Source organism: Syngnathus acus, chromosome 11 (genome assembly GCF_901709675.1).
Source record: "Syngnathus acus chromosome 11, fSynAcu1.2, whole genome shotgun sequence".
NCBI classification, from domain to species: Eukaryota; Metazoa; Chordata; class Actinopteri; order Syngnathiformes; family Syngnathidae; genus Syngnathus; species Syngnathus acus.
In genome coordinates, this window is record NC_051096.1 from 4,642,571 (window position 1) to 4,655,069 (window position 12,499).

Sequence of the window (12,499 nt, forward strand, 5' to 3'; positions counted from 1 at the left end):
AGTTTAAAACTAATACAAGCACGTTTGACAGGAAACTTGAATTTTTTTACAAAAAAAGCTTCCATAAGACAAAATACTTTTGAGCTGCCACTAAAAAGAAAAACCTGCAAACCAGATTTGGGATTGCACAACTGACACACTGACCACAAAGAGTCCGCCTTGTTGCCATGGTAACCACATCACCGTAATGACAACACACTCCCTCTCAGCCACTGTATAAACAGAAATAATTATCCTCCATTTGGCATTTTCTTTCGGACCTCATCCGGATATTTTATGCAACAATTTCCAAGCATTGATTGACTGGACAGGTTCACGTGAGCAAACGGTGTGACCTTTGACCTTGCATTTCGGCTCATCAGCGGGTTGGCAATCAGATTCCTGTTTACCGCTCGGCCGGGACGCTCCGCCAACACAATCCAGCCTCGCTACGCTGCGGGCGGCGTCTTTTATTGCAGACTCCTTTGAGGCAGGAGACTCCAGAGAGACGCTTGCTCACTGAGCAATTTATATGTTCTCATCAAAGCGTCTTCTTTAGACCCTCAAGGCAGGTCTTAATTGTTCGACGTGATATCTGCACCCCACTTCCCCCCTTTTCCCACTCGCTTGCCTTACTTTTGACTGTTTTCCTCTCCCTCCCGCCTCGCCTTGCAACCACCCACCCTCCCTGCAGCTATTAGGAATTGGATTTGGAGCAGAACGATCCATTTAGTCTCTCTACTCGTTTCGACGCCTCTCGCTCGCTCACCAGCTTCCACACCTCCTCTGTAGGCTTCTCTCATCAAAGCCAAGGCTTAATCTGTCTATTTTTACCTGGAGGAATGAAAGGAAAGGGGATGAGGTAATGCTTTTCCTGTCCATCAGGTGGGCACTCGTGCGTCTTGTGTTGAGTATGATTTAGAGAGACAGCGCCACCATGTGGACACAAATCAAAACAAGCTGAAATGGTGATGTCAGTGGTTGATGAAAAAAATAGTAACACACATTTGAAAGCATTTTCTGTTTAATAAAAAAAAAAATCTGTGAAACATCAGACAATATTGCCTTCACCTGTCACTTAAGTGCAACTCTGAGAAGCTAAAAAAAAAAAAAAACTTGAAACCGCCAGTATTGAGTAATAAAAACTCATTTTACAAGGTAGTGTGACAGAACCGGCTTCCACATTTCCCCTCTGCAATATAAATGCAATATGTATCCTGAGAGTTTTATTATTATTCTTAAGCAGAAAAGGCGTCTGAAAATAAATAATCGTTTGTAGACTTATAAAACACGTCTCGTAGCGAGAGACCGAAAATGATGCGCAGAGCTTCCGACGCGTCCAGAAAGCCTTCCGGGCCACTTGTTTGTATTTCCATTCAGAGTTTATTATCCCTCTCTTGCTGTAAAAAGGCACTTGTGCTGCGTCCCACAGCAAAGAAGCAAAGATAAATATTTTGTCTTAAATCATCCTTTTCAGTTGTCTTTGTCGTGGTTCTGACCGTTGCAGGCGTTGGGTCGGCGGATGCAGAACTTGCGTGGGTGGTCTTTAAAGTCAAGGTAGTCGGAGACAACGCGTGGGTGCTGCTCTATGAAATGATGAAGCTCATCTGGACAAAGAAAAATAAATAGGTCAAGCCCAGGTCTCGGAAGTTGTCCTCGTACGTTAACAATCAATATGTTCTTACCATACGTGATTTTCCCAGTATCTGGTCCATCGAGCTCCATAAAAAGCATTGACAAATCAACTTCTTTCACTCCCAACATTATCTCCAAGGTGGAGGCCAGCTCATCTTCATAGACCTCGCCGCTGTCCTCGTTGACATACATCTGCGCATAAAAGCTCTTACTTTTAAGCAATACATGGAAAATGTATTATTCTAAGAGTGCTTTTTTTTACCTTGAAGGCCATCTTGAGGGTCTCCATTGACCTTGATGGTCGGTAAATAGTGGACATAGCGATAATAAAGTGTCTGATGTCAATGTGACCATCTTCATCCTGGGCAGAATAAACATTTCACATGAGAGTAGTGAGCACACAAATATTTTAAGATGACTATTTCTAAGAATGCTCAAAAAAAATTAAACTGCAACCTACAGAATCCCCGCTAGAGGGAGCCACTTGCATAGTAACAAAATCTGATACAGCTCTTATTAGATCATACCAAACTGATTATTTTGTAGCTGTCTTATCACATTGTCTTTTATGCAAAAACAATTCCAAACTGCAATCTACAGAATCTCCGCTAGAGGGAGCTACTTGTGTAGTAAAATGTGATAGGTCTTATTAGATCATACCAGATTTTGTAGCTGTCTTGTCACATATTGTCTTTTGTGCATTTTTCTGAAGTATGCATGCACAAAAGAATTATCTACCTTGCCGAAGAGGTTGCTAACTTCTTGCAGTGTCTCTGTAACTGGCAGGTGAAGGAAGCATGCCAAGTCTTGCAAATTCAGTTTATGTCTTTGCAGCTTCCTGACTCTGCTGGCATGCTCATTCAGAAGGCTATCTGTAATCTTCAGCCTGTCATGACAAGAAAAAAAAAAAAAATGGTAACAAGTTGAAAATGAAAGTGCAACTCATGATTTGGTGTTTCTTTTGTATCACCAGAAGATGTCAGCATCATCCTGACCCTCACCTCAAGCGGCGTACCAGCAGATTGAACTCAAGCAGGCTGCTGGCGTTGTGGATGCGCAGGGGCCCTTGCGAAAAACTAATCTCCCGGTCCTCAAAGGAGAGATCCGTGAGCGGCACCTCCAGCGCTCTGTCAGGGGGAATGCGGCTGGAAGGTAATCAAATTCCGCACACACACATACATGCCAACACACACTCACTTGGCCATGAGTTTTCGAACGTTGTTGGCGAACAGAGTTGGGTTTTCTTTCTCCTCGTCAGACGGGGTGTAAACCGGCAAGAACTGAAAAACACAAGTCAGCTAAGTAAACATCCCCGCCAGATAGTCCAATCAAAAACTGTTTACCTCTATCTCCATGGGATTGTGAGGCTGACACAGAGTGAGCCATAAAATCTTGAACCTGGGAGTATGAAAACACGACATGTCATTGACACATTGTTGCATTCCTTTGAACGTGGAAGCTATGTGTACTGCGGTTTGTTGTTTTGTGTTGGGGTGTTGCACTCACGCTCCAGGCCCTCGCCACGTCCATGAAATTGTATCCTGCGGAAGGGAAGCGAAGAAAGGAAATGACAAACATGGACCACACTTTTTTTTTTTCTTTCTATGAAGGCCGGAGAAGAAAACTGGGCAGCTTTTGTGCGCAAGTGGTTTTAATGTTGTGAAGGTAGGAGGGTGAAGGGCAGATGGTTCACATTGATCTCCGGTTACAAAGAGGCCCACCTTCGATTCAGGCTGCTCAAAATGCTTGCTCTTAAAATGTTGAGCTTGCTTTACTTAGGAGAAAGTCAACAGTACACTGCGATAAAGCTGGCTAGGATCAAACGTATTACCGTATTTTTCGGACTATAAGGCGCACCTAAAAACCTCCAATTTTCTCCAAAGCCGACAGTGCGCCTTATAATCCGGTGCGCCTTATATGTGGACCAATATTGAGCCACTACGGCAGGCGTGTCCAAAATATATGGATTTATAAATGGACAAAGTTTTAAAATGGGCCATTCATTGAAGGTGCGCCTTATAATCCGGTGCGCTTTATATATGGACAAAGTTTTAAAATGGGCCATTCATTGAAGGTGCGCCTTATAGTGCGGAAAATACGGTAATTTGTGCTGTAATGTTGACGCGGGGATAACAGAAAACAATGTGCCTGCAGCAAAGCTCGAGGAGCCTCGACAACTTTCACTTTCTCAATGACGAGGTAACCACACAAATGAAAATGTCACAACAATCACTTACATAACTCAAAACATCCCTCCTCACTGAAATGAAAGGAAATGCCTTTAATCTGTTCCACCTTCCTCCCAAATATTTCGTGGCTAACAATAGTGATTGAGAATCAGAAAACTCGAAACTTCTAGAGAAACTACGATGTATGTTTCATGAGGTGTATTTAGAGACATGATACGTGTGTGGGTAGTGTTGTGTGTGAGTGTATTCGTCAGCGAGATAGCCAAACGAAGAAAGGGCAGGATGAAATATCATCCTAGCAGAACATGAAGTCATTCAACAAAAGAGGAACCTGTACATATATAACGTGAAGGGAAACCTTGACATAGTGTGTCTCAGTGACTGGAAGTTACTGTTCATGTTTACCAGTTTATTTTGGTATCGCAAAACCACCGGTTGCACTGGGAGTCCTGGAATGAAAGCACCTGGGGGAGCACAACAGGGAATGTGTCAGTTTTGCTAGCTCGCAGACAGAACAAACCGCTAACAATATGGACAATAGAAGCGAGCAATGGAATTACAGACTGGAATAAATGGGGATTAGGCCGAGCGGTAGCCAACGGCTAAACACAATCGGACACAGGAAGCGAGGGGATTACAAATGAATTCGGATCTGGAAGCAGTCAAAAATATTTCCAATATATTGTCCATACCTGCTTTGAATAAGATGAGGCTTGTCCTGTTGGTGCATGTACCTTCTGGAAATATCATGATCTAGATTAAAAAAAAATAAAAAAGATTAGCAAGTAGGATTTTGATTGTCAGGTACCGTATTTTCCGCACTATAAAGTGCACCGGATTATAAATCGCACCTTCAACGAATGGCCCATTTTAAAACTTTGTCCATATATAAGGCGCACCGGATTATAAAGCGCACCTTCAATGAATGGCCCATTTTAAAACTTTGTCCATGTATAAGTCCATATATTTGGACACGCCTGCCACAGTGGCACAATATTGGTCCATATATAAGGCGCACCGGATTATAAAACGCACTGTCAGCTTTTGAGAAAATTGGAGGTTTTTAGGTGCGCCTTATAGTGCGGAAAATACGGTAAGTCAATTCAATGCCTTACCTGAGGCCACTCCCCTCCAGAGCATGCTCTCCTCTTGATCTCCTCAACACTTTGCTTCCTCGAGTCCTGGTCCGAACGGAATACAAACACCGGTCTGATGTACTTGATCAGGGCTAGGTGGGAAGGAAAAAAAATAAGCGGAGGTATTGTCACGGACGATGTCAAGTTTGTTACTAACTGCCCCAGATGGGAAGACTGCCACTCTCCAGTTTAGTGACAATGGAGCACATGGTGCGGGTGATGGGAATGGCGTCAAAGTAGCTGGAGTGAGGTGCCACCGTGATGATGGGGGCTTCGGAGGACGTCGCCCGTTGACCTTTCACATTAATCCAATGGAAACCACCGCAAAACCACATGGCCCTCATAATGACGCTCAGGGAACGCTTGATAAAACTGTAAAGGAAAAAAAATCATTTAATCTATTTTAGCCCACAAAATAATCAAGAACTTGCGCACCTTCTCCACCATGACTGCGAGTCAACAATAAATTCCGAGCGTCCAAACGAGGCTGCGAAGGCAAACGGCCACGCCAGCAGCATGAAGAAGGAAACCATGAGTAGTCGAACTGGAAACACCGTCACAGACATGAGTCCAATCTACAGAACGGAAAAGAAAGACCACATTAGTATAAATGCAATAAATTAAGTTCGGCCGGTCACATGCTACTTTGAAGCATCACTTTGACATTCTTGAGTATTCCAAGGAGGATACACACATCCCATTAGGTGATTTAAAAGGGAAACAGCAGCTAACTCAATTGAATCCACACAGTCACGCTTTGTTCCCGGGCCAGTTTTTTAATGCATTAATGGGGTGGGGGGACGCTAATTAACGCTGGAAAAATAGCAACATTCCACAAGGGAAATAAGGATTTGATTTGGTTAGATGTACAAATTCATTTTCAATGGCACATTATTATGCTTTATTAGTAGTAGGACTCTACTATAAAACCGCCTCTTTAATAGAAATTAGATGTACTATTTGGATTACATGCATTTAAAATCAATTTGAAAATATATAAATGATTAAAGTCATAGCGCTCAATAATATAAATAAATAATAAAAATGATAAAAATAATAAAATAAATGAATTAATAAAATAAAATAAAATAAATAGCATCCGACTACCTAATTTTAGATCCACAAATAATTCAGATATACAGTATAAATAATTGAGATGAATGTGATGTAAGAAAATGCAAAGATTACGCAAGGGGGAAGCCACCCACTGGTCATATGGTGCAAGTAACGTGAAGGTCAGCCAGAGCAGAAATGAGAGAATGACAAGTCAGCTGTTGCCTTTCCTCTGTGTTCCCACTCGTGGCATTTTTATGCACGAAGCAAGATCACGACGATGGAATGCCCTGGCTATGTAAATAATCCCGTTGTGACATTTCAAACCCCTTTTCTGCCTTCTCCCGACCTAGCTTGGATCTCTTCTCGATCTTCGGGGCCCGTGTGGTGGTAATCTCCCATCTCGGAGGAGTTTCCCCTCCATCAGTCCTATCTTTTTGCTCCCCAGCCGCCACCTTCATTTATTATGCCTCACTGGCTTCAACTGTCTTGCCTCTGTTTTGCATTGATGTGCATTTTGTCACCTCTCTGGGGAATCGTGGCAATCCCGTCCTCCTCCATCCCTCTCTGGAGGAGCCCAGGTGCACGCTGCGGGGCCATATTAATAAATAAACAGTTATGAGGCAGATTTATGATGCTCCATAACTCTTCTTCCTGCTTCCCTGCCTCCACTTCACTTGGATTTGACACATCAGAGCTTCACAAATCCATCCGGGAAGATCCTCTTGACATTTTCCCGAGGGGGGGGTATGACAATGAGAGCAGAGAGTAGTAGTTGGTGTTTTTACATGCAATCTATGTAATTTCAGGTCCTGATTATGATGATTATGAAAAATTAATAGATGTAAAATAAATGCCTGTAGCATGTCAAAATAAGGAAATCTGACATGTTGGACCCTGCGGGGAATCCTCAAATTGTTGCAAGGACAGGTTGAGACGTGTTACGCAATCGAGGTCACGCTCCACCTGAATTTTAAGAATGCTTGTCGCTTTTGCTGATGGTTGATAAAAGGCTTGTGGACATCATAGCTCCACCAAATGTGTTTTGTTTTGGGAGCTGTAGCTGGCAGCCATGACGGGATTTCCACTCCTAAAAAAAATGTGTGACTCAGCTGGAATGAGTTCTACAGTCTGTCTACTGTCTCATTTTTTTTAGACTGGTCACCAATTATTGATCACAGGGCACAAATAAGCACCCAGAGAAAACAAAACATGCTAACAGCTAGAACACAGTTTGGCTTTAGAGGTTCCGCTGTAGCTTTAAAGCCCAAGGCCAAGTATAAAGTCATGTTTGTTTATGTAAAACACTCACTCGTCTTGAGGTGGAAAAATACACCTCGGCGCCACATTAGTCAGCGGCAGGAGGAAGTGTGAAGCAGATTGTCTATGACCTATATTTACGGGTATCCTGCTGTCATCTGGTACAAACAAAATTGTTAACAGGCCCCTTCAAAGACTAAATATCAGTGATAAGCGGCCATTACAGGAAAATGTGGAATTCAGGAAGATAAAATGAAAGGAAAGGAACTGCATGCACAAAAACGTTATTGCCGCAAAAGTCAATTGTCTTCGTGTCAATGTAGTGGTTGTTTGTACTGAGCCTGAATGTTAGGCATGTTTTGGGAAGAATGAAAACAGGCAGGGAAGTCTATGGAAAAATAAAAAAAACTTGACTTGATATAGTCTTGAGTGAGTTTCTAAAAGTGTTTAAAAATAAGAAAATCAAGACAGTCAATGAGGGGGAAAAATAGTATTGATGGATTGAGATCTTTTTTATTGGTCTGTAAGATTAGAACAGAAGCCCATCCATCACCAAGAGGGTGTCCATCGATCCATAGGTTGATTGATGACGAGGCAATTGAAAGTGTCCGCTCGCCCAAAGCTGTGATAGATTTAAGATGAAAGCACAGCTGCTCTTCAGTGCAATCCCGCTTCAGGTTTTCATGTTTGCTTTGCCACCACTAGTCATGTCTTGTTAGGTCCATAAACATGACCGCAACCATTAAGCCTTGACTTTTATAGTCATATATTTCATCATATTAAATTGCACCATTTTTGTGAGGCGCTTTCACAACGAGGGCAAGTTGCTGCATTCACATGCAAGTTAGTGCATGGCAATGTTGGGAAACCTTGCAAACACTATGATGGATGCACAATGTCTTACATGGGCTAGATATTGGCTTGATGTGGTTTCTGTTGTCTACACACCAAAATAATTTAAAAACATTTCTACCATTGTTGCCTATGCGTACAACTCAATTTAAAAAATAAAAGGGAGAGTCACCAAGTGTCCACAAGTTGTAAAATGCGCGTAAAAAGTTATTTTGTATTGCAAAACACTATGTATCAAGTGAAACGGTCGATTGCTGCATAAATACAAAATAAAACGTCATAAACGTGATCAAAGAAATACAAATAGAGCCTTACCTTTATTATGTCTGCCTTGCTGAATTTTATCGTATGAACGAAAGGGTTCCTGCCCCATCTGGAAGGGCGATTGCCAGACGAGATCATTGCTGCCAGCGCAAAAGTAATCAAATAGCAATAAAACTGCGTATCTTAGTCTAATGTCGCTCTTTGGAGTTTTGCGCGAGGCTCGTGTTCTGTCGTCGGACTTGGAAAGGGCTGCAAGTGCGCGTAGATTTGTGCGATGCACAGGGAGTAAACATAGGTCCGCTTTCAGCAAGCGTGCGAGATTGAACACGTTTATTTCCGGTTGTAAATAAAAGGGCAACGTTGACAACGTCAACTTTGATCCCTTTTATCCTCTTTTACGTTGCTTTCTGACACGTTTGTGATGCTTTGCCAAAGTATTTCAAAGGACTATGACATTTTTATGACGTACAATGGTGAAATGTTTTTTAATTACCATTATCACACAGCTATCATAATAGAGGCTGTTAATTGCTTTGTAGAACTTATGCAAACTTACAAATTCAGCAATAATTATTTCCCTCACTCCTGCATTGTTGAAACGTGTTTCCCCATTTGTATATAATATTCTTGGGAAACCATCCAAGCAGGTTGACTGTTTGTTGCCAAATATCTTACATCAGTCACTTGTACTGTGGGCCTCTATATATGAATGTGTGCTTTCTAAGTTGGCATCATTTTGTAAGTTTTTAATATGGGGTAAGAAAATAAATAAGCTTAAAAAATGGACCATGAAAAGAAATCAAGACCACACTTGCATGAATCAAAGCCTTTGTCTCCCCCTTGTGGAAGAGAAATGAATAATACTACTGTAACTGTTAAAATAAAAGCGATTTTTTTCATAACTTCCATGTGATGAAACCTCTTAAATGTGCATACAACTGCAACAAAAATAACTATCAAAAAGAGTAGGTCACCAAATCATTTTATTTTACAAGCAGACTCAATCTTCAAAACTAAAAATCTCAACCTTGTCTCTGCTTATGTCTCGGATGAGTCTTGCAATACACAAACAAGCGGCCCCGTCGTCGCACAAAGAAACAATCTTTGCAGCGTCTCTTTAAGGCAGACTTAGTTTTCATCCCATTCGAGAGCTGGATGCAGGGAAGATGCTGACATTGTCCCAATAAGGATGGTCCGCACGTCGCAGGCGGGATGCAGCTGAGTCTGGCTGATGATGGAGCATGAGGAACTGTGCTGAGAATGGACAAACATCTGTAGGAAGCAACTGTCGGTAAATAGTGCCAGCTTAACCGAGTCATCTGGCGAGTCAGGGAGGCTGTCAGGTGCTTCAAGAAGTGAGATGCCATTTGTTCCAGACCTAAAACAATGAAAGGAATAGGGAAACAATGATGACATGTCTCCATATTTAAATGCAGTATACTATTCTTATTGGCATAATTTGGGCAGTCGTCAATTCGTTTTTGCAGCAGAACTGATGCTCCATATGCAAAAATGTTTTTGTAAATGCCTGTATAGATAAATACAATACAAGATGTCCACGTTTCGGCAAATTTGCATTAAAAAAAAACGCTCATCTTCCATAAATTTTCAGTGCATCGGTAACTGGACGTGTCTTCTTGCAGATCAGAATGTTTTGTGGACATGTACCTAATAAAATAGACAGCCGGAAAGTGGCCGACCTTGCATGAGACGATCATTAGCAAACCCGGCATTAAGTAGAGTCCCTGCAGGGAATTATGAAATAAAATCACATGGAAATACCTTAAAGTTGCTCCTCGAAAATATAATCAGCTACAGAGATCATATAATTTTGGTTTTGATCACCGCAACCTCAACAACAACGTTGCAGGTTAGCTCGGAAGTATGGTGCTATTTCCGGTTCGGAAGTATGGTGCTATTTCCGGTTCAGTAGTATTTATTTTACCCTGGATTTTGTCTCGCAGTCTTCTTTGCCAATACGTCAGTTACCAAAATCTTCAGTTTTATTGTAATAATCCATCATAAAAGTAAAAAATATTTTGATTTGTATTTTGGCGGACCTTAGAACTAGTTCTGCCGGGTGAGAGGCCTGGTCATAAGGTCCGCCATAGTATGCGTGTTTCAATTTACACCTGTAAGGCAAAATTTGGGTTGTTATTCGGGATAACCCGCTGAGCATCTTGGGAAAGTAATTTGCTGCAATCATGGCGGCCACCGGAATTCGAATGTTGTCCTTCAGTAAAAATGCAAAGGCGTTAGTTTCTCCCTTGAAACTCTCTGCTGTGCCCGTGCACCGTTACTCCGTGGAGGTTGCCACTACCGGCGAGGAAATCACACATACTGGACAGGTACTTTGTGGTGTACAATTTGTTAGCCTGTATACTGCACGCACCACTGGTTATCAAACGACATTGCATTTCTGTCGCATAACAAACTCGTTGATACATTGCAAGTATTTAATGCGCAGGTTTACGATGCAAACGACCCAAGGAGGGCCAGATTCGTTGGCAGACAGAAGGAGGTAAGACAATGTTTTGTTGTTGTTGTTTTTACAACTTTTTGCAGCTAGGTTACTGCAAAGTCGTAGTGCTGTTGTATTTTTATTAGTAAGCATGTTTCAGTTTAGAATTGCATGTTGAAATGTTAGATAACTTTTACAATCTGTTGCATGGCCTGTCATTGTGTCTATTTACATTTTACACGATGGACATTATCAGTTGATGTCAACTTATTTGTTTATTTTCACCTCATTGCTAAATGGCATGCCCCTTATTTATAGTTAGTTGCAAATTGCTAAACAGCCAGTGTAAATGTTTAGTCTCTGGGAAAAAGTGTCACATTTAAATAAGATTTTAGGTTTTAATGGAAGAAATGTCTTCATTAGGTGAATAAGAACTGGGCCATCAAGTTGGTGGCTGAGGAGAGCGTGAGTGACGTGGAGGCCCGTGTTGTGTCCTGTGATGGCGGAGGAGGAGCACTCGGTCACCCCAAAGTCTACATTAATCTGGTAAGATTTTGCTGAATAAATAAATAGAAATGATGCATAGATATTTGTGTATCACCACATATATAGAAATTTTCCATTTTTACCATCGCCAAGTTCAGCTTTTTAGCTAGGTCGACTACTGCTGCTTGTTTTCTAGTTATGCAAATTTCAATACTGTATATTTAAGATGTGCAACTCTATGATAATAAATGCAATTGTCTGTGCATTAAAGATACTAATTATCATTTTTCTTACATTCTTTCCAGGATAAAGATACTAAAGTTGGCACATGTGGCTACTGTGGATTGCAGTTCAAGCAAAAGCATCATCACTGAATTAACTCCTCTTCCTTCTCTACATTGTAACTTGCAATATTGGTTAATAAATGTATCATCTACCTACCTGGGGGTTGGTTTGTTCTCTCCAATTTCGACAGTGTGGGATTGGGAAGCCATTTGATCATTTATTCAACGTAAATTGTTATTTTAATGTGTTTGTCATTGTTTAACATGAGTATTGCAGTTACCGTTGTTGACCGCAAGGTGTCAGCATTGTGATTGTAAATGCATTGCTGTACTGTTTCCCCAACCTTTTTTTTTGAGCCAAGGTACCCGTTTTACATTGAAAAATTTTAATTGTATCCCAAAGCAGGAAAAAAAAAACTGCATAGTAAGTATTAATACAAAAAAAGTATTTTGTTTTAATTTATTCTGTATGAACTCTGGGCTCATTGAATGAACCGCAAATGAAGAAGCCATGACCTATTTAGTTGTATGAATTGCAACAAGTGTGTATACTTTTCTTCCTTGTGGAACCGAATGGAAGAGCATATAATTGTTTTGTCACCGACCTAGCTCTCTAATGTGCCACGGCATTCTGATTGGGAATTATTCCTTCTCGTATTCGGGGCTCCTGAAACCCCCTTTTGATTTGCACTGCTCCATTCAAACTGCAGGACATCAGGGCCAGTAAATAAGAAACAGTAGTGCGGAACAATGCATGTTTGAAGAAGATCATATATATATATTTCATCAAGCTTATTCTCCACAGACCTCTGCATGCCAAATTGGCCCGCACTTGCACTCCAGACAGCACTAGTCTACTCTGTCCCCAGTGATGCAGCCGGTGGAGCTGCATTTTCCACG

At 41.4% G+C, this 12,499-nt stretch overlaps 2 protein-coding genes and 1 long non-coding RNA gene across 3 annotated transcripts in view; 2 read left to right on the forward strand and 1 right to left on the reverse strand.

Moving 5' to 3' along the window:
• Positions 1–12,499, forward strand: part of LOC119130862 — a 163,233-nt gene that overhangs the window by 92,634 nt on the left and 58,100 nt on the right. The window contains exon 8 of the long non-coding RNA XR_005099542.1: positions 2,588–2,766. This is a non-coding gene — a long non-coding RNA (uncharacterized LOC119130862). The remainder of the gene's footprint in view (positions 1–2,587; positions 2,767–12,499) is intronic.
• lpcat1 (lysophosphatidylcholine acyltransferase 1) lies at positions 1,206–8,686 on the reverse strand. Its single transcript, XM_037264801.1, has 14 exons — positions 8,420–8,686; positions 5,375–5,514; positions 5,097–5,311; positions 4,919–5,031; positions 4,496–4,556; positions 4,209–4,267; positions 3,121–3,155; positions 2,958–3,012; positions 2,812–2,894; positions 2,616–2,741; positions 2,353–2,500; positions 1,877–1,975; positions 1,665–1,806; positions 1,206–1,586 (listed from the first exon to the last, which is right to left on the reverse strand). The coding sequence occupies exons 1-14, from the start codon at positions 8,504–8,506 to the stop codon at positions 1,453–1,455; spliced, it is 1,497 nt and encodes a 498-aa protein (XP_037120696.1). The 5' UTR covers positions 8,507–8,686; the 3' UTR covers positions 1,206–1,452.
• ndufs6 (NADH:ubiquinone oxidoreductase subunit S6) lies at positions 10,511–11,755 on the forward strand. The gene is made up of 4 exons (XM_037264830.1): positions 10,511–10,716; positions 10,836–10,889; positions 11,253–11,375; positions 11,621–11,755. Exons 1-4 carry the CDS (start codon positions 10,573–10,575, stop codon positions 11,687–11,689), a joined length of 390 nt encoding a protein of 129 aa, XP_037120725.1. The 5' UTR covers positions 10,511–10,572; the 3' UTR covers positions 11,690–11,755.